At 37.2% G+C, this 27,491-nt stretch overlaps 1 protein-coding gene across 4 annotated transcripts in view; it reads left to right on the top strand.

The window, feature by feature from the left end:
• The window catches only part of CCDC170 (coiled-coil domain containing 170), a 35,754-nt gene extending 10,395 nt beyond the window's left edge, over positions 1-25,359 (top strand). For 3 of the 4 annotated variants that reach the window (XM_018078292.1, XM_018078291.1, XM_018078290.1), the window contains 9 exons: positions 647-903; positions 4,605-4,749; positions 6,510-6,695; positions 13,030-13,347; positions 15,258-15,458; positions 17,220-17,393; positions 18,571-18,813; positions 19,315-19,551; positions 23,672-25,359. In XM_018078292.1, the coding sequence (XP_017933781.1) occupies positions 647-903; positions 4,605-4,749; positions 6,510-6,695; positions 13,030-13,347; positions 15,258-15,458; positions 17,220-17,393; positions 18,571-18,813; positions 19,315-19,551; positions 23,672-23,869 (1,959 nt within the window). In that variant the 3' untranslated portion in view covers positions 23,870-25,359. The remainder of the gene's footprint in view (positions 1-646; positions 904-4,604; positions 4,750-6,509; positions 6,696-13,029; positions 13,348-15,257; positions 15,459-17,219; positions 17,394-18,570; positions 18,814-19,314; positions 19,552-23,671) is intronic. The other variant, XM_018078293.1, reaches the window with a different exon arrangement.
• The last annotated feature ends 2,132 nt before the right edge of the window (positions 25,360-27,491 follow it).

Raw genomic sequence — 27,491 nt, forward strand, 5'->3', positions numbered from 1 at the left:
CACATTACTAAGCTTGTAGTACAGTCACGTTATTTCACAGAATCACAGAATATGCTGAGTTTGAAGGGACCCACAAAGATCATTGAATCCAACTCCTGGCCCTGCACAGGCCCATTCCCAAGAGTCACACCATGTGCCCAGGAGTATCATCCAAACGCTTCTCGAACGCTGTCAGTCTTGGTGCTGTGACCATCTCCCTGGGGAACCTGTTCCAGTGCCCAGCCACCCTCTGGGTGAAGAATCTTTTTCTCATACCCAACCTAAACCTCCTCTGACACAGCTTCAGGCCATTCCCTTGGGTCTTGTCACTGGTCACCACAGAGAAGAGATCAGTGCCTGCCCCTCCTCTTCCCCTCACAGAGAAGTTGTAGAGTGCAATGAGGTCTCCCTTCAGTCTCCTCCAGGCTGAACAGACCAAGTGACTTCAGCTGCTTGTCATACAGCTTCCCCTCAAGGCCCTTCACCAGCCTTATTGCCCTCCTCTGGACAGTCTCTAAGAGCTTAATATCTTTCTTATATTGTGGTGCCCCAAACTGCACACAGTATTCAAGGTGAAGTTGTGCTAGTGCAGAGTAGAGCAGGATAATCACCTCCCTCGAGCATGGGCAAATTATTCTCCATTAATTTTCTCTTATTCTGTCCATAGCTTCTTGAACTCAGGTCCAGCATAATCTCTAAAGAAGCTTCTTTTCAAGAGGTGAAGGCTGAAGCTGAAAGCTACAAGGAAAACAATGCTAGACAGAAGTCTCGCCTCCTGTCTTTGCAAACACGAATCCAGGAGATGGAGGAAGAGCTGTGTGTGCTCGCCACTTCTAAAAACCAGGCTGAGCTGACAGCTCAGGTGGCATATAAGGAAAACTGGGAGCTGAAGGAGGAGCTGCACAATCAAAATACCAAACTTAAGTAAGAGTCATGTAAGATGAGAATTAATTTTTGTTTGGGATGACAGAATGGTGCAATTGTCAATGCAGAAAAATATATTGGTGGACAATCTTTATTTCAGTTCTAAATTCTGTTACAATGCCTTGCAAAACTGTTGTACCTGAGTGTGTGGAAGGTGTTGAAATTTGAATTTTGTTTTGAGTTGTTAGCCCATAAATAGGATTTTGAGTGTTTTGTCCTTCAAAGGTGAAATGATATAAGTCAGCTTGGTGTAACCTCATTGTTTACAAAAAAAGAAGCACAGAGGGCTGTTACTCTAAACACAGTAGAAGTTATACGTATGCTTTCCTCATTCAAGTTATTTCCACGTGTGGCACTGAGGCAGACTTTGTACAGACTGGTGCCCTGGTCTGTCCTTATTACGTGCCATCTTTTACAGACATTTACCATGGGCATACTGCATAGACTATGCAGTGGTGAGTGACTCTGCTCCTGCACCACCCCAAACTGTTTTCCCCTCTTCTCTGTCACAGCTGGAACCAGAACAGCATCAAGTGAATTTCTTTCTTAGTGTAAAGCTGTCTGTTAGGAGCAGTCTAATAAAGGAAATATGGTATAATTCCTAGTTAGTAGCATCTTGAAAGGAACATGTTAATGTTTGGTTAATGTTTGTACAGCTTTCAGTAATGTTAGCTTTCTCTGACATTGCTTCTGCTTTCTTTTGGATGTTGCTGTGTGGTCTTGTTTTGTTTACTTTTTTAATGTGCATAAACCTGATAATAAAAGACAGTGTCTTTTAACTATACTGTTCTTAGCATAGTGTATCAGAGCACTGATCTGTCAGTTCTACATAATTGCTCCTATTTCTGTGGGAGGGACACTGATAGCAATGTTGATCACAAATCAAGTTGATTGCTGTGAAAATATTCTGAACACTAAAATTCGAAAATCAGTATCAGTCATGTTAATAGACACCTTGTAGACTTTTGTAATGGATTTTTCCACCCACTGGCAGGCTAATATTCATGATTCTCTCAATACTGTCTAGTTAAGAGCAAGGTGAGTGTTTACCAGATGTCTCTATTTCCCGAAATAGTATTTTGCACAGCTCTGCCAGGCTTTGTGTGTGAGAAGTGAATAACTAAGTTATTTTAAAATCTAGAGAAAACCATTGCAGTGCATTTGTTTATTACCAGCTGATTTGCCAAAAGTTCTGCCTAGAGAGTGCTTATGTTGATTACCAAAGATATTAGATAGGATCCCAGTAGAAGTGAGGATATAGTTAAGTCGAGAAGTGTATTATGCATCCTAGCAACATAAAAAGCATCAATCTCTGACATAATAACTATAAAGATTCTTTAAAATGCTATTTCTGGTGGGGAAAAAAAAAGAAGAAAAAAGGGAAGAAAACCCCACTATCCCATTTGCCTAACTCACTGGGAGAAAACTGCTGAAATATTGTGTATCATACTAGCCTGTCATTACAGTGATATGATCAATTTTATGGGCATAAATCTCTACTGTCACTCCCAGAGCAGTCCTGGCTTCTCTCTTTGGCCCATGAGACTTGTGTCATCAGTTCTCTTTGTGTTGCTGCATGGTGATCAGGACCAGGTGACTGCTCCAAGAGAGAAGTGAGCAAAATAAAATATTGATTTCCAGCTCTACCGATCCCAGATCTGATTCACTGTGCACCTGGAGTGGACCACTGGACTTCTGGCAAAAGGGAAGGGGTAACGGGAGATTGAGTCTGCTCATTTGGAGGAAACAAACGTGTTGGATTGGTCATGAATGTGCAGTGTTTGCTTTCCAAGTTTTTTCTCAACCCCAGCTAATGGTTACAATGTGTCACTTAATACTAACCAATGTACTGACTTACTGAGCTTCAGTCACTTAGTCTAACCACCTTGGTAGTACGTGGCACATGACTAGTCCTAATTAGGTATTCAAAAAGATTTTCACTGAAAATCGCTAATGAAATGGAAGAGCCAGTATGTAGGAAATGCATATTTGCATTCTGTACCTGGGGATGAGTAAGAAATGTTTGATGAATTCTGTGATTGGCTTCCAGGATGTGCACCTCTCCTGTTGAAAATGGTGCTTTTTTTACTCAACAGATCTATTGCCATGGCATATTTAGAGTGTGAACTGTGAAAAGCTTTTTTCTTCCTTTTCCTTCCTCCTCTTTGCTCATTAGTTCTAAAGAGCTAGCAAAGCTGTGAAAAAGCTGTGTTCTACTTTTTTTTGTACCTGATTGCCTATTTTCTGGGTGCTCACACCTTTATGGCCCTACTGGAGGTAATTAGGTTATTCGTAGAGTTATCAAGTACGTGCTTTGTACTTCAGATTTTTTATTTTTAGAAGCAGACGTGGTTCTGTGTGTGGATGCCTCATTTTTTTAGAGCCACAGAACAGTTGTGGGATTGGTGGTCAATCTTATACCATATTCTAACATAAATCAGAAATGGAAAAGAATGAGTCCAGAAATGACTACCATGCCCACCTTGAAAGCTGAGAATGGTGCTATACTCTAATAAGCAAATGAGTTTCAATAAAATATTTGCTTTAGATACTGTTTGATTGTATCTCATGTCTTGGTTTCTTCTAGTGTGAAGAACTGGCTTTAGAAAGTACCTTGTTTTTCAACTGGAAGCGTAATAGCTTGTCTTCCACTCTACCACTAAGTACCTCTCTTGTGTTATCTGAGAGGTATTGGAGTTGTTTTTTGGATTACACTAATGGTCATTTTGAGCTTTGTTTGGTTGGCTGTTTTTGTTAATCTCATTCCTTGTAGTTTTTCATAAGTGATGTGAGCAAGCTTATGTTTTTCATAAGCATCATGAGCAAGATTTTTATCTGTTAGCTACCTATGCAGATTGTGGTGGTTCTTGTTTGTTGGACTTGTCTTTGTCCCTGGCAAGGGAAGTGATGTAACCACACTAATGAGTTAAAATGACTGCTAGTTTAGTTGGTTGGTTGTTCTTATCCGCCGTTTACAAACTGATACCTGCAGTTAAGGCTGGAATATGTATTCACACGATAAGCACCTGTTCAAAGTTATGAAATTGATGGCAAAAAGCTGCTTTTTCTTCAAACCTTTGTGTTAGTCCCTAGATATTTTCTGGTTTAATCCATCCATTTCACTGATAGTGCTGCACTGCAGAAGACTGTGTAGCAAAGTAGTGTCTCCCATCTCTGCTTCTGTTGGTAAATTTCCCTTCACAAGGTACTCTGGATGTCCTGCACTTCTGTTAGTCCAGAGAGGCTTCTCTTTCCTTGGAGTTTGTTGATCAGCACTGTCAGCTTCTTTAGAGGGGAGATGTGGAGTGCTTTCAGCATAGTTTTACTCAAAGTTGATTACTCCCTTCCCCCCCCTTACCTTTTCTAAGCTTTTGGTTGCACTTTCTACTGCTAGTGTCTTGAGGGTACTACTTATTGTCACCTGATTCTTGTGTTTTATTGAAATCTTGTGCTGAGAATGAGGTTGGGATCACAGAAGATTCTTTGAAGTGCCAATCAAAAGCAAAGATAAATGTTTGCACAAGGGAACAACAAAAGTTATATGTATTAAATAACAGACCATAGAAAATTAAATGTAACTTTTAAAATTCATTTGCTGGTGTGCAGAAGCTAGCAATAGTCTTGGGATAATGTATTTTGCCTTGAATTCTTTTTCAGAGAACATTCATCCTGGTGTGTGTATTTTTTTTCTGTCTGACTAGTAAATATTGGAATAACAGTGAAGAAAACATGACTCAAGCTTCTAAAATCAGCAGGAAGTATGAAGAGCTCCTTACACAGCTTTCTGGATTCTTGGACACAGACATCAGAGAAAAAGAGAAACCAGAAGAACATTTAATGTCGAAGGTGATTATGTGAAGCAAGGGGTTTCTCTATAGCGATTTAACAGAAAAATATTTGATTGTCATAGAAATAAAGCAAGTGATGAAGATGAAGATCTTTGTGTTTTATAATAGTTTGCAGACAGTGCTGTCATTTAAGACAGACTTTTTTTTTCATGTTGGACTAATTTTCAAAGGTGCTGAACACTCATAGACCTCAGTGAACTCAGTCTGCTCTTATCGGCATAAATATTTTATCACCCAAATTCCTGAGTACAGCCCTGATTAGATACTTGGTTGAAAGCTTTCCTGAAAACATTAACACTGGGAGTCACTAGGTGATGTGTAAACATATGGCACTAGATCTTTACACTTATCTTGGGCTGACATACCATTAAATAGAAACATCTGAAATGGCATACTCTAAAGCAACCCTAACTGTGCCTTGTAATAAAATGCTGTAAATAACTTGGTGGTGTTTCTGAGACTTAATCATAAACCACTACTATTTCTCTTCAGAATACTTCTGAAGTTCCAAAAACTAAGCTTCCATTTAGGATAGGAAAATTGTTTGGATATTCTTTTAACCTCTGTCAATGCTGTTGAAAGACATTTTAGTCTAATTTTATGCGTTTTACTTGTCTTCTGTCTAGCCTTTGATATCCCTATTTTTCTTTGGAGTACATGAGGTATTTGGGGAAATTCTGTTTCATTATGTTCACATCATTGTAAGAGTTCTGTCTTAATAAATTAAGATTATATAGGTATGTATCACAGTGATTTCTTAAAGTACTTGCCCTCATAATATTACCTAATATTGCAAGCACATTGAAATTGTAATAGGTGCTCTAACAAAATTTAGCTAGGTGTCATGCAAGAGGCACTCTTTCATACTTTAATAAATTAATGTAATTGGTAATTGGAACTTTAAAAAATCTATGTTGATGTCTTTTAACGATGTAGTAATAAATGTAGTTGGGAAATCTAATTGTCCTGAAAACTGTGTGCATTAGGAAACCTTAGCAACTCATTTTTCTTGGGTCTTAGCACATCTGTTTAGCTTCTTTTCCATGTTATGGTTTTATTTAAGACAGAATTGATCTGTTTTAGTCTTAACAAATGTCTTGCCAGTAGGAATCAGGGTACGTTTTTTACTCACTCTTTGAAGTGCTCACATTCATTAATTCCAGTTATTGGAAACAGCATAACGTACCAAAACAGCCCTAGAATACTCCTGGAAAGGACTCCTTTTTCCGAGGTGTTGGCAGCTCATAATGGCAGCACACCATGTATTTGCCCCTGCCCTTGAATTACTTATGAAATATCTGCTACTAACTCAAATCTCCTTTACCTAAAAAGTTTTGAGCATAAATTGCAGCTTTCTTGTTCCAGATGAAAGGCACACATCTTAAAAAGCCAGGCTGAAATTGTCTGCTTTTCACATGAAGCAGTTACGTGATCTTTTTTCTGACCTTCATGTCAAGCACGGATATGCAGCAGCAGTAGCTCTCCACCTGCTTAATAGATCATAAAGTTTGTGTTGGAGTAAATATGACCCACTTTATACTAAGGTGGGGGTTTATGGTTAAAAATACGATTCTGTGATTTTAATTGTCTTTCTACTCTTTTATAAATGAGTAGCAGAGTGCAGTTATAAATCTGACATAGGGGTCACCAGGAATACCATTTCTTTATTGGGATGATTAGGAGCAGGTATACGGGGGTGAATATATGTAATTTTTAAGTGCTTTTTAGAAGCTACTAATACTTGAATTATTTCTCAAGGTCTCTGAAATATGTAAAGAAAATCTGACACTAAAAGACCAGGTTGCTGCTCTTCAAGAAGCTGTGAATGTCCATGAGATGGAGTCTAAAGCTAGCAGAGAAACTATCATGAGGCTAGTTTCAGAAGTGACAAAGGAGCAAAAAAAGGTGGCAGGATACTATCAAGACATGGAAAAACTTAGTAAGGTACATAATTGCATTACTTGTATGTTTGCCTAGTTTTCAAATGTTTTCTTGACATTTTAAATTAATTTTCAATAGGAATTGTATGAGAAAAAATGCTTCTGAAAAACTTAGGTCAATTAGGGTCTTTTCTAAAAAAGGCATTTTTCTGAGGTTATTCTCAACATTTTAAAAGTTTCAGAATATATAGAGATGAAACAAAAACATTTTGTAAAATAGATTTGATGCAGATTTGATGTCTTCCAATGCTGTTTGCAAATTTCTACTTTTGCTTTCTTGGTATTGTTGTAGCCTTTGTTGTGCTTACACAAACATGTAAATAAACAAATGTGCATAGAGTTAATGAGTACATCTGAGGCACAAGCATGCAACATGAAAAATGCTCTTTTAAATAACATTTATATGATACTGCAAGTTTTCTGAGATTTCTTTTACTCAGTTTCTTCAAAAATTCTAATGAGAAATTGAAAGGAATTGATAAGACACTATTCTTTCTCTTAAGGAATGGAAGGTAAAGTGTCTTGGCTTCCAGACACCCTAGATTATCTTTTCACTGCATTATAAATTTGTATTTCATAACTGTTGGCTCATACCCCAAAAGTTGTAGGCAGTAGGATGGCTCTTGCAGAAAAGCACTGTTTTACTCTTAGGGAGCCATAGAGGAAATCTCTGCAGCAGGAAAGATGCTCAAATGAGAAATGTAAGTTAAGTTGTAAATCGAGTATTCACCAAATTCACCTAGCTATGATTTGGAAAGGAAGAGTACATGATTTAAAGATTTAATTGCTCCAGGAGAACTTGCCATTAAGAGTTTGTACATCTCAAATGATGGACAAACAAAGAATATTTCTGTAGCAGTTTTCCTCATTGCTTTGTACTTTGAGTGGTAACTGTGGAAAGGAAGCAGCCCATAATGAGAATTTCCCACGGGTGGAACAGTGTGGTTAAAGCTGATGGCCAGAACTTAAGAAAATAAGGGATGAAATTTAGACTGCCAGATATGTAGCTGTTGTGTGCAATTGAGTTTGAAGAAATTTTAAGCATAAAGGCAACCTTGTGCAAGTGAGTTTTCAAATGTAATACAGCATTTTCCCCACCCCCAGCATTCTTTTTTTTTTTCTGAACAAAAGACTGCCACCGTACACTTTAAAGGATATAGTGTTCTGATTTGGTTGTAAGCAAAATACTTAGGAGATGAGAAATAGCTGGCAGTGTACTCTGGAGAAGAAAGAATTTGTTGTGGGGAAGATAAATGTTAAGTACCACAAGGGTCATAAATTTTACTTACTGCTGAAAATAGTTCTTACCAAGCTGTGTTAAATTTTCTAAGACTTAGTGGAACTGAGGGAGAACCTGCACAAAAACTTAAACAGGTCCTTTTTGAGAACATTTTGTTCTTATACTTCATTTCAAACACAGGTGTGTGAGGAAGAACAGAGTGTAGTTTACTTACTAAGTAAACCAGAATCAGGAGATGTTTTAAACCAAGATTAGGGCTTCCTTTGTGACTTGTTTTGCAAGTTTGCTCTGACTGCCAAAGCATTTACTAAGTTGAGCTAGTTTTACAAAAAATATTTTCCTATCATTATTGTGCATATGCCAAATACATATTTTATTTAACTAATTTTACAGAAATGTCTTTCTAAATTATTAGCATTGCCTTTCAAATGAAGTGTTTGCCATCAGGGCTTATCTGGAGGCTGAAGATTCCTCCAGTGCTTTTTCAGTTTAGCTACTTACGTTAGCAGACACTGAGTAAATCTGTTTGTGTCTGAAGGTTTTGTGTTCACAAAAGCATAGTAAGAAATTCAGTATTGAAAAGGTAAGTAAAAAAACCAAAAAATACTTAAATCCTCACATGTAAAGTGTGATGTATGGGATCCCCTGTTGCGTGGATGAGTGTCTTAGTAGGTTACAGGGAGGGCACCAGCAGCATAAACTCAGTTGGACCTTATCATATACTTTGCTGCACAGTTTAAGCACATGAACAGAGTTGCACATGTTGTAAAATGTTCCCCTGTAAAGGCGAAAAGCAGAAATCCATACTGTTCCTGTGCCTGAAGACTCATGCTCAGCTGTGTGTTTCTGGGCTGTTTTCTGAACTTAATTAATGGAATTGCCTGTAGCTGAGTTTACCCAGCAGAGGTTGAATACAAGTACGCCTGTGTGTGCCCGAAGCTCTCAGGACCAGACATTTTGGCCATCTTCAGTGAGATGGCAGCCCATTTCTGCCAGTTTTCTCTTAAAATGTTTTCTAAGCATATAGAGACCATCACACTGGTCTGTCAGTCATCTCTAGCAAGAGTCAGACACTGCATTGTTCCCTGCCACCTCTCTGAATAATTGCCAGTTTTAATTGCCAGGTAGTTTTCCACTCCTGCTCCTTATGATTTCTGTGAACTCCTTCTCTTGACCAGGTGCTTTTCTTTATGTCCTGGAAGGAGATAAGCTGTCTATATTCCAAAATTCTTAACGAAGAAAATGAAATCCAGTTGGTTATGTTTTAAGGTTAATACATTCAAAATGTTCTTAACATGTTTGATACGTATGGGTTGCAGTTATTTGGGTTTAATTCAAGGAACATTAGCAAGTGAACTCTGTCTCACTGTATGACAATAGCAAGCAGCAAAGAATAAAACCCAATGCAGTCTTGAAACTGTATATAAGTAAAATATGTAAGTAAAAAAAATGAAGTCAAGAAGCTATTTTTGTTGTAGTGTATTACTGTTCTTTTAGAATTCTGAACTTCTCACATTTCTGACAGACTATTGCAAGAGTTTGCTCCTAAAAATCTGTAAATATTGTGCATACCATTATTGTGGCTGTGCTGGATATCACATTTGCATTTGATGAAAAATGACTTTTAAATGCTCCCTAGATTTCAAGAATGAGAATACCTGTTCTTTCTTTCTGTGTGTCCAGACAGCGGTTATTGATTATGCTAATCATAATTACAGAATTATAACGCTATTTGAGAGTGTCTGTAGGTCCTTGAAAATGTCTTATTAGTTCTAACAAAGTTTCTTTCTAATATTTAATAAACTCCTCTGTGGTATTTATCTAAGGTATAGAAAAGGATGCATATATTCTTCCAGATTATAATTTGCCCTTCATACAGCATTGCCATTGATGAACAACAATGGGATTATCTTGTTTTATTTCACATCTTTGCTGATGATTCAACCTGGAAATACTTGTGATTTCACTCTGAAGTGCTGTTTTAAACGTGTTTTGTAAAGATGTGTGCCATGCAAAATCTTTAAAGAACATACTTGAAATATAATCAAGCAATTTTAATGAATACAAATATTCTGGTGCAAAAATTAACCAAGAAAATACTCTTCAGTGTTCAATATTGTCTTGTATTGTTATGTTAGTGAATAAAATTTACCTAAGTAGTTTCTAATCAATGTGTATTTATTAAAATAAATTGACTGTATAAAAGCAGTTAATTAAAATATAAAAATATTATTTAAGGAAATTGATTAAACTTGAGAAACATAGCTACCTAAAATAGCCATTTTAAATATACCCAAATACTTAGATTGCAGGAGAGACAAGCACATGATTTTAGGTTTTTCTTGTCCCAACAGACAAATAAAAGAATGAGTTTCTCAGAACCTGGATTTTTTTTTTCTTTTTTGTTTATACGATGTCATTAAGAAAATACATATTTGAGACAGGTTTCAGCAGGCATCACAGATATTTTCAGGTTGAATCATCAGAGAAGATTGAGAGCAAGCTAGTTTACAATCCTTATGGTATAACTGTGGTAACGAGATGCAGGTGGTGTAAGAATTCATCTAGAAAATACCTGCATTCTCTTTTGTGCCTTCTTATTACTGTTAATGTAATGTGGGTTCTTTATATGTATGTGTAGTTGACTTACTGTATTGAAACCCTGATGCTGATTGAGGTGCTGGTATTTATAGAATCATAGAATTATTTAGGTTGGAAAAGACCTTTAAGATTATTGAGTCCAACTGTTAACCCAGCACTGCCAAGTTCACCATTAACCATGTCCCTCAGTGCCACATCCACAGGTCTTTCAAATACCTCCAGGGATGGGGACTCCACCTCTTCCCCGGGCAGCCTGTTCCAGTGCTTGAAAACCCTTTTAGTAAAGAAATTTTTCCTAATATCCAATCTAAACCTCCCCGATGCACTATGGGGCTGCCATTTCCTCTTGTCCTATCGCTTGTTAGTTGGAAGAAGAGGCCAAACCCCATCTGGCTACAACCTCTTTAGGCAGTTGTAGGGAGCGATAAGGTCTCCCTTGAGCTTCCTTTTCTCCAGGCTAAGCAACCCCAGCTCCCTCAGATGCTCCTCACAAGACTAGTGCTCCAGACCCTTCACCAGCTCCATTGCCCTTCTCTGGACATGCTCCAGCACCTCAATGTCTTTCTTGCAGTGAGGGGCCCAGAACTGGACACAGGATTCGAAGTGTGGCCTCACCAGTGCTGAGTACAGGGGGAGAATCACTTCTGTAGTCTTGCTGGCCACACTATTTCTGATACAGGCCAGAATGCCACTGGCCACCTGGGCACCTGCAGGTTCACGTTCAGTGAGCACACCCAGGTCCTTTTCTGCTGGGCAGCTTTCCAGCCAGTGGCTTGCACTTCCTTATTTTATACCTTGATCTTTTGATTTGACTGTGTTTGTTTTCAGATGTTCACAATTTAAACAAGATTGTAATTAGATAAGATCCTTGGTACTGGCAAACTAATTTAGCACTGCCTTTCTGGAAGGAAAAATACACACTGCTGAAAACTGTAATTGAAATAAATTACTCTTTATTCTTTGCTATAATTACCATAATGTAATTCTGGGCACAGGTGGGAATTTCCTATTAATAGGACTTGTTTAGAATAAAAAAGAGAAAATGGCAAGGAATCATGCCAACATGTTTCTAAAACAGTTCTATAATTACTTTAGTATTTAGTACAATTACTATAGTAACAAATAATGTCCTAAATGACAGGCTTTGGTTTTGTTTGTGTTTTTGCATGTTTCCCATATTGAAGCTATTAAAAATTTAATTATTTTTAGAATCGTATGTTTATATTTTCTAAGGGTGCTCTGCAAACTCCTCTTTTGTCCATCCTCCCTGCTGATCTATGTAAATGCTCCCAGATGTGCTCCTTGATTGGCACATATTCTATTGATACAAATGACTACAGCAAGCACACATAGACCCTGAGAGACCCTTGAGTACTCACCATATTCATTACTGCTCCAGAAACAATTCTTTAATTCCAGTGTACACAATCTTAACTCATATCAGTCCACTTAATGAGCCTCTACTAACCACTGAGACTTCCAGAGGAATTCAATCACTCTCTGTAAATATGCTGTCCTCTGTCATAATTTTGTGTCATGTGTGAAATAATATTCTTTCCCATTTGTTCATTTCAATCAGATAATGCCTTGAGAAGTGAAGATTTAGTCTTTGTTATTCTTTTAGTTGGTTTCACTGCAAATATTTTTCTTGTATATGAATATGTAGGCACTCGATAGTGGTATTGTGGGGAAAGAGATTCACAAGGTGACTGAAAGAGATTACTTTCTCTTTATGTTTAGATGGTTATTTTTCTTTAATTTTTCTCTTGTTTGTTTTGGCATCCTGGGTCAGAATACACAATTCTGTCTGTCTGCTTTGCCCTGTTAGGTCAGTATTTTATACATAACTGATATAGATATGTATGTACTGGCTATATTTCATTGTTTCCCAACCAAGCCTTTGCTTGGTCCTTCACTTCCCATTTATGTGTATAGATAATCTCAGGAATTTTTGTCACATTAAGTAAGCTGATCTCAGAGATCACCTCTTATCACTATTTTCAGACAGATTGTGTCTATTGTTTTGGTCAACTCTGAATTGCTCAGGCATCTGGAGTTGATCACCACTGCAGGTCCCTTCCAACTGAAATATGCTATCCTATCCTATCCTTTCCTATCTGAGTTGTAGTACTTTGGCTTTATTAGTGTTACATCTTGTTCACTGTTTTTCAGGTCATATTATCTGAATGGAAAAATAAGATATCAATAGTTTTACAATTAAAAAATGTTTTTTTTAAACCTGCAAATTTTATGCATGTATTCCTTCCTGCAGGCCACTGCCAGAGGTTAATCTATAGAGTGATTACTGCAGACTGGCCTTTTATCAGTTTCAATAGCAGTTCTCCTATGAAACCCTGATGTTGAATCCATATGAGCATTATGGGTCCTAGTTTCTCTATCTGCTGTACCTGCATCTGAGTTATTCCTTCATATGTGTATGGTGAGGAGGGGTTATAACTGATTTAAAAAATCCTGTTTAATTTTTCACGCATTATAGGATCTTGACAGCGCTACAATAGAGAGACAGAGTTTAGAGATGGAGATCAGAAACCTCCAAGATAAACTGACTGTTAACCAGAAAGCCTTGGACACCTCAAAGAGGGAACTGCACAGTCTGAAGAAATCTTCTGCTGAGTTAGATGGAAGCTTGAAGAGCAGCAGAGCAGAAGCCAGGACTGCTTGGAGCTCTTTAGAGGCTTTTAAAGAACAAATTGCTACCCTGCTCAGCAGTGGATCTGCAATAGTTGAACCATCTGAGAAGGCCATTTTGGAGAGAATTCGAGAAATAAATTGTAAAGAGGAGAGTAAACAAATAGTAAGTCGGCAACTACTGCACTTGCCCAATGTGTGTATTTATTCTCTTTGGATCCTGTTTCATTTTTTTCATCTGGTAGAGTTTTGGTTCCTTCTGCTTAGGTTTTGAAATTACAGAAACCTTTAATTTTGTTGTCAGTTGATTTGAGGTAATAGGTGAAAAGCATCTTTTTTTTATTAAGTAGGAAGACTTTAGAAATTAAATTAATAATAGATGCTGTTAGGAAGAAAAGAATTGGAATGGTCTTTCCGTTAAAATATTGAAATTTGCTTTCAGTGCCGGCAGACATCAAAAGTGGCTATGTGGTTGTGAACAAGCATGGCATGGATTTGCTGCTACAATAGTGACTTCTTTCTCAAAACAGATAAAATTGATGAGTTGTCCCAGGCAACTTTTTTCCCTATAATCCTCAAAACCTGCATCTAAAAATAAAGAAGTATTTTTACACTTACAGTTAAACATTGTTCACCATACAAGGAAGGCAGCTGGCTCTGGCTTGAGGCGTTTTGGCTGGTAGTGTTTGCAGAGCTGTGTTTGAATGTACAGGTAGAGAAGGGACAACTCAGGAGGAAGTCAGAATGCAGTCTGACCAATATCAGTATCCTGACACTGCACTGAGGTTTCTCGCTTGCTTGCTTACATGGGCATTTATTAATTTTGTCAGTGAGGACTATTATCACACATTAAATCAAAAGGTATTTTGTAGCTGGGCTACACCCAGGGCCACTCTGTGGGGGCTCTGGGTTCTCTAACAGCAGCACATCTCTGGGGGAACAAGTTACTGAAACTGTTTTTTTCCTGCTGAGTGATTTTTGATGCAAAAAGCATAAAATATGTGTGTGGGTTCTTGCAGTTTTATTATTGTTTAGTTTTTTCTACTGCTGTATGAGCAGCACTAATTTCTCAGTGTTTTTTGGCAGGTTGGGTGCAAACTGTTGTTTATATTTATTTGCAGTTTGAATTGGAAACCTTTCAGTGCCAACAAAATTAATGGGAGCTTTGTGTGCCTATTGTTCACTTTATTAGCAGGAACCAACCAGATGCTTAAAATGAAGAGGCTGCTTGGAGATGAGTGTCTGAACACTGAGTTACAAATGCAATATAATTAATTGTGTAACCAAATAATTTATATGACAGTTAGAGGGAAGCAAACAACTTTTGGGATAGAACTGCCTTTCAGTATTTAGCAACAGTGTAACCAGATGCTTTCAAGCATCTAATTTATAAGTAGTTTACAACTTAAAGTCCATTACATTATATGTAGGTGTTGTAAACAGTATACAGCTAGAAATGTTTTCAAGATTGTTAGTCTAGTTGCTTGTTATGAGATTTTATCCTTTTATCCTTGAGCTCTGGCTAGATAACAGAAATTATTATTACTATATTTTTGTTTTAGCAAAATCTTTTAGTTAAACACTCTTTTACAGTTAACAATTGGGAAACACTCCTGAGGCTAAGTTATCCATATCTACATTCTCCCCTATGTGCTGCATGTATTTTCTCAATCACTTATCTGTTTTTTCTACTCAGCTACTTAGTAGACTAGTGATTTTATGGGCTCGTTTTAAAGAATGATAGCTCACTACCAGGTATTGCTGCTGTGCTCACATCTTTGGAAATGTTGTGTCTAATTAGTTTTTATTGTTTTTTTTAATAGCTGTCCCTTTTAGTCATTTGACTCATACATGGTTTCTGCTGTTCAGTTTTGGATGTTTCACATGTCACCGCTTCTGCCATTTTCTCTTGGCAGTTGCAACAGATTTTTCTCTTTTTGTCTTTGTAAATGCATATATTTTAAAGATAAGTATTTTACCATATTTTTAGTAATTTGATGGTGCATCTTTAATATCTTTCTAGCATTTCCACACCCACCTAACTCCATATATTTTGTTCTTTTGCTTGCTACCTAGATGGTATCTCAACTTGAAACCCAAATCGCTAAATTGACTGAAGCTTTGGAAAATCAGACCAGATTGTACCACAAAGCTCTGGAGAGGAGCAGGAAAGCTGAAAAATGTTCTGAGAGTTTCCAGGATCAATTGAAACACTTGGAAGAAGAATTACTTACTATAGATCTGATGCAGGATGGTTTGAAGCTTGAGAAACAAAAAGTAGTTACACATGTTATTTAATTTTGGATAATAGTCACTAAGGACAGATACAGCTGATTATATTGCATTGGTCACCTGAAGCATTACTCACAACACTCCAAATAATGCAAATTAGCAAAATCAGACATCACGTAGAGGGTAGTAATATCTTTTCTTTGACCAACAATTGCAGTTGGAAAAAGCTAAGCTGTTGAGTTCCAAGTCCGTTATTGTGGAAAAAAACCACCCCAAAAGCAGCTTAAAAGAAGTCTCTGTAAATACATCAGAGGTCTTTGTATGATTCTCTGGTTTCAAAGCATTCTCTGATCTCTGTGTCTTTCTGTAGTATATCATCCAGTCTGCAATCTCTCTTGCAGTCTTTGTTTCTTTTATGTTCTTGGACAATCATGGCTACCAGGATTTTTTTATTAATTGGATGAATGAACACACTGTTAACCTATGACACATTCACATACTAAAAGTTTGAAAAATGGCGTAGTACCCAGAAAGCCAAACCAGCCATTCCAATGCAGCTAAGAAAGACAAAGTTATAGCATGTTGCTAGGCCAAGGTCAGTGATTAGAAAGTTGGATTTGCAAAGAACCAACAGTTTGGTGCTATTTGTTTTGCCTTAGGCTATAATACAGTAACTTCTATGAATGAAACTGCCACCACACTGGGAGAAAACCAGACAAAGGATCTGTTTCTTCCTCTCTACATCCTCTGTTAAGAGCATTTGACCCTAGATTCTAAAATTTGCCTCTAGATTGTGCTGCAATAAAGAGATTCTTGTTATGATTTTTTCCTGTTATTGCACAACTTCAGTGTTTTCTTCTGCTGCTGATGTTTTTAATTTTTTAAACCAGAAGCGTCACAAAACAAAAGGATATTCTTGCTAATGAGCTAGTAATGAAACTGGTTTGTTGGTGGGTTTTTTGTTGTTTGGTTGGTTCTTTGCAAAGATTATGGTCTGCAAAAGAAGTAAGAGAAAACAAAGGGAAACATAGTTCTTAGTCAGAAGGAGAGCTTTAGATTTTGCAAGAGAGGCTAATTGAGAGCAGGGAACTAATGCAATTTTTAAAAAGCTAGCAGAGCAGAACGAAGGAAAAAACAGATTGAATAATATTTCATATCTGTGTGTGTTCATCACCAGATGGAGATGCAATTAAAATAATCATAAAAGCAATTTTTATACCAGCAGCTGTTATTTCTGAACCTTGCTCTTCCAAACCTTGCTCTTTCTAAACCTTGCTCTTCCAAAGAACGGCTAAAGACAGACCATGTTAATATTTCTATGTCTTCTCAGACTACATTGGATGGCATCATTGATATCATTTATATCTGTTTTAAAAGTCACAGTACTGGGCAATCACAGCACTTGCAGTTATTAGTTAGGATGTAACTGTCCTTTCTAACTTCTCCCTGCCCATGCCTATCCATGTAAAGCAACAGAGCTCCAGACAGGAACTGGAGTCAGAAGCAGAGACATACCTAGTGCTGCAGAGAAGCAAAAATGAATCTTGTCTTACTAAGAAGATAAATACAGTAGGTCTAGGGATTTTTGAACAGAATAAATGTGTGCTAAATAAGTACATATGGAGAATTTGCAATTGTGTCAGGAGTGTGTACTGGTAAACATAGCCTTTATTATTTCTTGTGCATCATGTACTTTGCTATATATCGTTGAATGCCGGTGTAGGGGGGATAGTTTTTAAATTGTACTTCAAGACATTTAATGAGGTTTTATTATTCTGTCACCCACTTTTCCACACCTTATCTTAGTATCTGAAATTTCTGGAGCAACTGAACGAGAAGATGAAGCTGGATAGTCTAGCAGCAGAGTTTGGATTTGAAATGAATATGGATGCGATTCTAGCCCGGGTAGAGCAGTTAGTGAAACTGGAAGGTGATGCAGTGGTTGAAAACAAGACTGTGGCACACAGCCTCAGAAGGAAGGTATGCAAAAACGACATACCTTTACTATTTGTTTCAAAGATAAACATTACTATGGCTATATTTCTGTAGTGATTTGCTAGAAGCAACAGATTGTAAATGTACAACGTATTTCAAAGATGTCCATTTCATAAAAAGAAGATAGCAAACGTTTGCAAACTGTGCAAACAGACTGCATATTAAAACAACTAAACCCACCAGTGGGTTGAACACATGATATGTGTTTGTGTCTACTTTTTAATAGACATTTATAACATTCTTCTGTAAACAACTAGCATCAATATTTAAATCTGAAAGGATCTGCTGGGGAGAGGGCTATATAATACAAACTTCTCTAGAAACTAGCAGGGTGTTGGTTGTACTTCACCAAGAATTTCAATGTTTTCAACAAAAACTGTTCCTTCATTCAATATTTCCTTCAGGAACAAATCCAAATCTGTTCAAATTTGGTTAAACATCCCTCCATCATCATGTTATAACACAGTGAAATCTTTAGAGTTTAGGCTTATCAGACTGGTGAGGAGCTGAGAATTGGAGTCTGTTTAAGGTTTAAAACAGTACTGTATTTCTTCTTTTTTTTTTTAATGAAGCAACTGCGTCTCTAGCAGTAAGTATATGTATATCAATACTCCTCAGATGTTCCAGAGTAAAGCCTGGCAGCTCAGTTCAGATAAACTGAAAACAAGTAGCTCCTTCAGCAGCAAAATTAAAAAACTAAGCTGCTGGACCTGGCATTGGAGCAGTGGATGAAAGATTCCTTATTTCTGTATGTTGCTTCTCCTTCTGGAACACCTTAAACTACCACCACTGAAACCACTGTCTCCTTAATGAATCTCTCTTGCATCTTGCATTTGACTGGTGTCTTATACTTCAGGCAATCTCAGATGTTATGAGTGATGCACAAGTATTTATGTTCAAATAGGATGAAGTCTCTGTGTAAAATCATTCTAAAAGGCAGTGCACAAATTCAGGGATGGAGAAGCACAATGAATTGGTAATATAAGGAGTATCAAGTTAGTGTATATATACTGATACTTCTTTACACAGTTTTCAAGAGAGGAAAAGGAGTTCAGGCTATATGTGCAACACAGGGATTAAATTTGCAAAACTACTACTGACAGTGTAGTACCACTGTCATTCACATATATTTTTTCAAATATCCTTGTGTTTGGAAAACAAGTTGAAGACTCAGAAGGAAAAACTTGAAAGCAAAGAGCTTCACGTGAACCTTCTGCGGCAGAAAGTAACCCAGCTGGAAGAAGAGAAGCAAATCAGGACTGCCTTAGCTGTGGAAAGGGATGAGGCCAATCTTGCTGTCAGAAATTTACATAAGATGATAGAGAGGTTACAGAAGCAGCTCGATGTGGCAAGGGAAACGAATACTGATCTCAAAGCCAAGCTGTCTGAAACCAATGAACTTAAGGTGAGTTAAAAGGTTACGTTTGCGCTTCTTGCCATTTTTCTATTCCAGTTGTATACAGCTGGAGTTCATTTATAAATGTGTTCATAGAGAACTGCTCAAATCTATCTAGGTGGCAAAAGCAAATATAATATTAAAATGTCTTGGTATATTTTGCAATTTTTATTGATATGCTAAGAAGTGTCTGTAAAGCACAATGTAAATTTTCAGAGTAGTGTAAGAAAATATGATATATGCATCCTTTTCTTTCCTGTTGATGTGGCTGTAATCTTCTCTTTTCCCATACATTACATGCAGAAGATCTATTCGTATAGATATGGGGGGAAAATGGCTTTTTTTCTTGCATACAACAGGCAAGATGCTAAATTTTAATTGTTCCTGTCTACATGTGATTTCATCAAGAACCCATAAGAACCCACACTAAAGTGCTTACTCGTGATTGCTTATTTGTTCACATTAGATGAAAAAGTATGAAAAATTTAACGCTTATTTATCTTATTGCAGATCAAAACTTTGGAGCAGAACAGAACAATAGAAGAACTCAATAAGTCTCAAGGCAAATTGGAAAGAATGAAAGAAAAAGCTGAGAAACAACTTAGATCTGTCAAATCAGAACTTCTTTTAAGGGAACGTAAAGCTACTGAAGATAAAGAAAAAAATCAAAATACATTAGAAGCAGTTACCAGTGAAATGAAGGTGCTTAAAACAACCCTTGCAGAACTAGCAGAAAGAGAGAGACAGGTAGGTGTATAGGTATTTGATAAGTGCTAGCGGTCCCTTAGAATATAAGAATGTGGTATATGTGGAGCAGCTATCCAGCTGTGCTTAAAATTGTTCTGAACATCATTAAACAAGGAAATTTTAGCTCACTCTTGTGAGTCAGAGTGACAGTTGTGATTCTGAGAGGCAAAGTTTTGCAATAGAATAATAAATACAGGCAATAAATACTTTGTTCATCACAAAATATTATATAACCTTTTAAAGAGCTAATAAAATGCTTTAAAATCACGGGATCTCTTTTAACATAAGTCTTTTTCCAGATATCTTAGGCATAAAACTTACCAACTTCTCATCCATTTCCTCTCATTTCTCATTCATGTCTCTTGGACTTTCTCCTTGCCAATTGTGTGAGACTCAGCAAGGCTAAGGGATAGGATGAAAGGAAGCAGCTTCAGGTTGTGCTGGGAAGGTTTAGATTGGATATTAGGAAAAATTTATTGCCTGAAAGGGTAGTCAGGCATTGGAATAAGTTGCCCAGGGAAGTGGTTGAGTCACCAATCCTGGAGGTATTTAAAAGATGTGTAGGCATGGTTTAGTGATGGACTTGGCAATGTAGCTTAAGTATTGGACTTGATAATCTTAAAAGTCTTTTCCAACCTAAATGATTCTATGGTTCTGCATTACTGTGTATAGGCCATAAACTTAAAGGATGTTGAAAAATACAAGAAAAAACCCCAACCGCACAACCCCCCCAACTTAATATTGAATGTAACTATTTTGGATCAATTTATGATATATAACTTTGTTGTTTAGGTCAGAAAAAGTTCTGTGGTAATTTACCTTGGGGAGGGTGTAAGTAGTTTGTGGCAAATGTATTAGTAAACGTGTTCCATTCTAATTTCAAAAAATTGTGAACCATGTATGTTATTGCCCTGCATATTATGTTTTGTAGCAATGTTATAGATGGCATAATTGTTGAAAGCTAATGAGATGCTTCTTCAAAGTAAAAAATTTATAATTTTAAATTTTTTGTTTCAACTGCTTAGAATATTAGGTTTTCCAGCTAAAAATTTTATGCCATATGTCAGCCTTAACAGTGACTCTGGATGAAATTTAAGAATGTTATTTAAAAAAATTAGTCTCGAAAAATATTTTTTTATTCACATGGAGAGAAGACCAACAACCTAGGCATCTTTTTTTCTTGGAAATCTTTTTACTTCCCCAAAGCCCTGCCTTGCAGTATCTTGGGTTAATGCTCTAAATTGCATTAATTTCATGATTTTTTATTTCAGATAATTTTACTCACTGAATGGAAGGTGCAAAGAAAATTTAGCAGGAGTGCTCATTGCTGTAGCATAACTTTGGGTTTGGGTCTTGAGTGATGTTTATCTTTTCTTATTTCTCTCGTTTATTTCAAATTGTGATTATCTTAGGAATTTTACTGAAGAAAACCTTAAATAGAGAGGTGGTTCTTCTGTTAGATTCTAGTATTTCAGCACAGCTGCTGTGTTTTTAATACCTTTGTTGCAGCCAAGAGCAATGCTTCTCTCTGTCATTTTATGTAGAATATTTCTTTGTCATCAACCCTTTTTCTGCCTTTTCAATGAACTACAACTTTATCTGCACTGTACTTTATATGCCACAATATAATAAAAAAGTCTTTCTGTCTAAAAATTCACATAAATGAATGGCTTACATGCTTTCTTTAAGGGCTCTCTGTGCTTTCCACTTTAGGTTATTTGCTGATGAAAGTCATTGAATTCTTGATGTGTTTACTGTCCATTCAATATAGGTATGACCTGCTTTTCCCATCAGAAATAAAGGGTGAGGTGATTGTGTAAATGTTTTACTTTGTATCTATTCCCTTTGGCCAAATCCTGCCAGATCAATAATCAGTGTCAGTGCATCAAATTTGATTTGATTATTACATTAGTTACATGGTTGTAATACAATTTGGTTTACTCACAGTTGCTGTAATTAAGTTGAACAGCTTGCAGCAGCAAAGATATGAGAGCAAGAAATTTAGTGCAAAGTGCAGACCCTAATGTACTCATGAAAGATCAGTTGGGTTTGCTGTATAGGTTCTTTCAGGAGTGTACTTAGTCCAAAGGCTGGATCAAACAAATTCCAGCTTTGCTGGCTGCTCATCCTGTCTGTGATCCAGATGTTTAAAAATATCTTTAGCTTCTGTTATAAGGTACTTGCTTAGCACACTGCCAGAGCCCAGCATCAGTGATCTCCGGAATTGGTTTTGAAGATAATATCTGGGAACTTAAGGGGTTTTTGGTGTTAACATTGTTCCAACATTTCATTGAAGACATTGCACTGTCTTGGTAATACAGACAGCTGGGACTGAATTCTCAAATTGTAAAATCATAGAATGGTCTGTGTTGGAGGGGACCTTAAAGATCGTCTGGTTCTAACTCCCCCACCATGGGCAGTGACACTTTCCACTAGATCAGGTTCCTCAAAGCCCCATCCAACCTGGCCTGGAACACTCCTAGGGATGGGGATGCACAACTTCTCTAGTCAACCTGTTCCAGTACCTCACTACCCTCTGAGTAAAGAATTTCTTCCGAACATTCCAATCTAAATCTTCCTGTTTTAGTTTAAAACCATTTCCCCTTTTCCTATCCTACATGCTTGTGTAAATAGTCACTCTCACTCTTTTTTTATAAGTCCCCTTTAAGTACTGGAAGGCTGCAATGAGGTCTCGCTGGAGCCTTCTCTTCTCCAGGCTGACCAACCCCAACTCTTCCAGCCTGACTTCATAGCGGAGGTGCTTCAGCCCTCTGATCATCTTTGTGGCCCTCCTCTGGACTCACTCTAACAGGTCCATGTCTGTCTTGTGCTGAGGACTCCAGACACCAGTCCTAGACTGTTGTGGTTTCCTTTTTGTGTTTCTGAACTGATGGCAGCTCCTCAGGGTTTGTACTGGGATGAACCAAACTGTCTTTGGTAAAGTCTTGGAACTGAGACCTTGTTTTCACGAAAGGCTTCAAAAACCTTTCCTCACAGGTGTTGTATAACTGCTTTAGAATTCTGCACAGTACTATTGGGGTTGGACACATATTTCAAGAGTGTGTCTATCTCCTCCTTAATGTGGAGTGAGGAGGATGCCACACCAGAGCATGAGTCCAGTTTCTTGATGATTTTGATGATTCTATGACATTTTCAGTCACTTTCATGTTTAGGAATGGGGATCTTGGCCTTCAAATAGATAGCAAGACAAGAATATTTCCTCAAATAGGAACATTTCCCTGTTTTGTGTGCTGATGATAAGGAGTATTAAGGCATTTATGATTTTGACTGTGTAATGCATTGTCCATTGAAGAGGCATTGCAGTTTGACTTGTAATCATCCATATTAAGAGTTGAGAAGAGCAAATCAGCATTAATGTTCAACTGACCTTAAGTTTTTAATCTAGTTACTGGTGGGGTCACTAGTGATGACTATTAGTTGTGGATGTCTGTCCATTTGGAACTGCAGAAAGTTGGTGTCTTGAATTACTTTGTCAAATTCCTATGATATATTTTCAGCAACTATGCAGAGAAGAAAAACAAGCATTTCCCAAGCTGCATCTTGAATTTGGGCTGTATCTTGATTCAAATCAAAGTTAGACCAAGGAATGTGCCAAACTTCCACCTTTCTTCTAACTTCTTCCTTTCTGCTGTGGTTTCCACAAGAAAGTGCAGGATGGAGAGAAGCAGTGGCAAACAGTGGTCAAGGACCAGGATCTTAGCCTGTCCTCTGGGTTGTGCCCATCAGAGTTTGCAGCCGTCTGTATAGCTTCTGGTCATCTGAGTCAAGTACAGCTCCTCTACCTGTGTTTTCCTCAGTTTTTGCAGTTGAGTTAGCAGGGAAGATATGCCTGTGAAAGATACTAAAAACACTTGAAACTGTGCTTTTTGTTTGAGATACTTAACATCTTGGCTGTTTATGTGTTTTGTGACTTGACGTATGCCCCTAAGTGGCTTTTTGCAGCCACCTCTGCTCTTTGTATTGAGCAACAGCAGAAATGCCTATATTTTGCACCAAAAATACAAATGCTTGTGTTTGCATGTATGCAAATATGTATGTGTGTTCCCAGACATCTCCTCTGCTTGCTATTTGATTTATTCCTTTCTGTTTACTCTTGCAGCTGGCAGATTTCCGAGAGGTGGTCTCACGGATGCTGGGCCTCAACATTGCCAGCCTGGCTCTTCCTGACTATGAAATCATTACATGTCTTGATGAGTTGATTCACTCTTATCAGCACCACTGCTTCCCCTGTGTCTGCCTCAAAGACGTGGCAAGGGCACCAGAGGAGCAGCAAAGAAATGTACAGCTTCTTCACTGAAAGGAGACAGAACAAAGTAAAATTTTCTTTTTGCTTAAGGCCTTACCTGCTACACATCCACAGAAAAGAGATACTTATTTCTATTCCCTACTCTACAGACACCGACTAGGGCTGATTTTTAGAATTTCAATAGGGAGACTGAACCAAATAGATAGAGTAAAGCCAGGAGCCTAGAGATGGCAAAGAGAAAATCTCTGGGCAGCACAATGCTTCAGTTATGAAAATGATAGGCCCTTCAGTTATGATCAACGATACCCTCTCGTTTCATTGCAGAGGCACTGAAGTCATGAGCCACCCAAGGTCAGTTCACAGTTTTGGGAAGCACTTGAGAAGTTAGTGAATGTCCACTTTAGTCTCATTCCTTCTGATTTGCCTCTGGGTGTCAAGGATAAAATAAAGCAGGGGTTGTCATGCTGCTGTTTCTCTTGACAAATGGGACCTCTCTGTGTTTTTACACATAAAGATTTTAGCTTCAAGATAGTTATCTGGAAGTTAGAGGATTATCTCAATTTTTGAACACGGGATTTTTTTTTTCTTACTTCTGTTGTTTTCCTTTGTCTGCGCTTGTGCCAAAACAAGAAGTTTTGCAGCAAAGGCTTTTTCACAGGCTCTTGTCACGTGCCTGATATAGATATATTTGGTAAAATTGAATGGTGACCTTGGTCATGATGCCTTGAAAATTTTTCTTCTAGCTGCTGTATTCCTTGGGCAATTAATCCACAGGCCAAATAAATGGTGATTGTTCTGAGTTAAGGAAATTTTATAATTGTAAAATGCTTGTCCATTACAGAAAATATGTGAATTACTAAAGTCTTTATTTTCAGAGAAGCAATGGTGAGGTGTACAGAACTACCTCTTAATCATAAAAACTGCTTTCTATCACCTTTTCTGAGTGTTATTAAACTTTATGATTTTTTAAAAGAAGTATGAACAGTAAATCTGTTTTCATAGCACACTCAACTTCATTCTGTGTTTTTAGTTTTTTCTTCCCATTATATGTTTTGTATGGATGTGTAGAACAATAAAGAAGACTAATCTATTTATGTCTGACCATTTGTGGGCTTTCTACAGTATCTCAGCAAATGATAACCCACTCAGTAAAACTGAACACACTATTTTAGGAAAAATTACACTTTTTCAAATAGGAGTGGTAATTTTGGTATCTGGCTACAGACTCAAAGCATGCTTTTATTTCACTTGCCTCTGAAGAATCATTTCTCAATGACTTGTTTGTAAAATAAATCAATCATTTGGGGAGATAAACTAAATAATATTTTCTTGTGCTCCTGTGGCTACCTGGGTTAAAAACAATTTCATTTCTTGTTTTATCATGTAACGTTGTTTTGGAGGGAATGGCTTCAAACTGAAAGAGAGCAGGTTTAGATTAGATGATAGGAAGAGATTCTTTTCTATGAGGGTGATGAAGCACTGGAACAAGTTGCTCAGAGAAGCTGTGAATGTCCCATCCCTGGAAGTGTTGAAGGCCAAGCTGGACGGGGCTTTGAGGAACCTGGTCTAGTGGAAGGTGTCCCTGCCCATGGCAGAGGAGTTGGAAATAGATGATCCTTAAGGTCCCTCCCAACACAAACTGTTCTATGATTCTGTGATTCTTTTTTTTAAGGTAAAGTTTAATAAATGGAACAAAGAAAAAAGCTAACATTAAATTATATAGACTTAAACTTGGCACAACAAATTGCAAGTAAAGTATCTGAGCCTGTTCAGATGCCCAACCACCCTCTGGGTGACAAACCTTTTCCTAATATCCAACCTAAACCTCCCTCGAAACAACTTCGTGCCATTCCCATGAGTCCTGTCACAAGAGTGAAGAGATTGGTTCCCTACTCTTCCCTTCACAAGGAAGTTGTAGACTGCAATGAGGTCTCCCCTCACTCTCCTCCAGCCTGAACAGACCAAGTGACCTCAGCTGCCCCTCATATGGTTTCCCCTCAAGGCCCTTCACCATCCTTGTTGCCTTCCTTTAAAGCGACATTCTCTAACAGCTTAATGTCTTTTATACTGTGATGCCCAAAACTGCACACAGAGCTCAAGGTGAGCCTGTGCCACATAAAGTTGGTTGTGATGCTTGATTACAGGCTTGTGTGTTAAGCCAACAGAAAGTAGAATTAAGAGTTTTCTAATGCCTTTTTTTTTTAATTATTATTTATACTGTGGATCTGTATTTTCCAAAGTATTAATGCTCATCATGTTCATAAAGGAATATGACCTATTATCTTACTATTAATATTCCCTGTATTTGTTTTCTTTTTGGAAGAGTACTGACATCTTCCTTCGTTTAGCCAAAGCAAATAAATAAATAAAAAAAAAGTAAAGAAGTAATTTGATGCGAAAAAAGTTTAGGTGATTTTTGACCCATGTAATTTAAGTAACCCCTGAACAAAGTTTAAACTGACTTGCAATCTTTTTTTAAGGTTTGTTTCATACAGCATTGAAATTACTCTTTTGGAAAAAAGATGAGAACAGGCTCATGAATGTTTTCAGCATTTGTTTCAAATGTTTCAAGATGCATTGAACGCAAGACAGGTACGATAGAAACATTAAAGTGTGGATTAAGGTTGTGTCAACAGACACCCCTCTTCCACTAGATTATTTTTATTGGGTTTGTTCATATTAATACAAGGTGTAGGATTAAGAGTTTGCTGTCTGTTCATAATGACTTTTATTGTGGTAAAGAATTCTTGATTTATCAACAGAATGTGTTACAGAACAGCGCAGTTACAGGGCTGCATTTTTTTCTCCAATCAACAGCTGAACCAACTCCAATTAAGATAAATTCAGTACTAAGTGTTAAGGCAAAATTCAACAAATTAAAATGTTGCAATCGTAGATATTGAAATGAAACAATTTACATGCCATAAACATTGTAATAATAAAATCACAAAGCAAATAGAAAAGTGAGTGTTACAATGTTATGAGTGTATTAAAATACATGCAACTGAATTTTTGCCTATGCATCATGTTGTTGATAATACATTCTTTGCAATGCAGTAGAACCACGAATGAGAACATTAATGTAGTAGAACCATGATTTCTTGAAGAAGTAAAGCGCAAAAGTATTCAAGCACTTTGCTGAATTAGAATTAGGAAGCATAAAGACATATCACATTAAATTACTCCTTGACTTATGTTGCTGTAGAGTTTATTATTACTATATGAAGAAGTTTGCTTGCTTTTTCACATTTTCTTTCTACGGATGTGTGCATCATCCACATTTTCCTAGGGCCTGCTCAGTTACTGGATTATTTTGCACATTATGATGCTGCAGGAGAGGGTAAATATGGGTGACCCAAGTCATAATAGATTTTAAATTAAACAAAAGGCAGGTGGAGAAATCAGTTATATTTCTAGAGAAAAAGTAATGTATTCTCCCAAATTCTTCATATGAAATAGAAGTATTTCCTAAGACTACAGATGCTGACCATTTCTCTTGACCATCTAAAAGAGAAAGGTGAGGAATGGAGCAAAATGATGTGAAATTCTCTATGAAATTAGAGAAAAGGAATATCTGATACTACTGAAGCACATAAAATTAGTTAACTATCTGGAAAATAAAAAAATGATAGCTTGCCAGAAGAGAATGTTCAAAGGTAATCCTTTTCAAATG

Source organism: Manacus vitellinus, unplaced genomic scaffold (genome assembly GCF_001715985.3).
Source record: "Manacus vitellinus isolate BGI_N305 unplaced genomic scaffold, ASM171598v3 scaffold_4_pilon, whole genome shotgun sequence".
Lineage (NCBI taxonomy): Eukaryota > Metazoa > Chordata > Aves > Passeriformes > Pipridae > Manacus > Manacus vitellinus.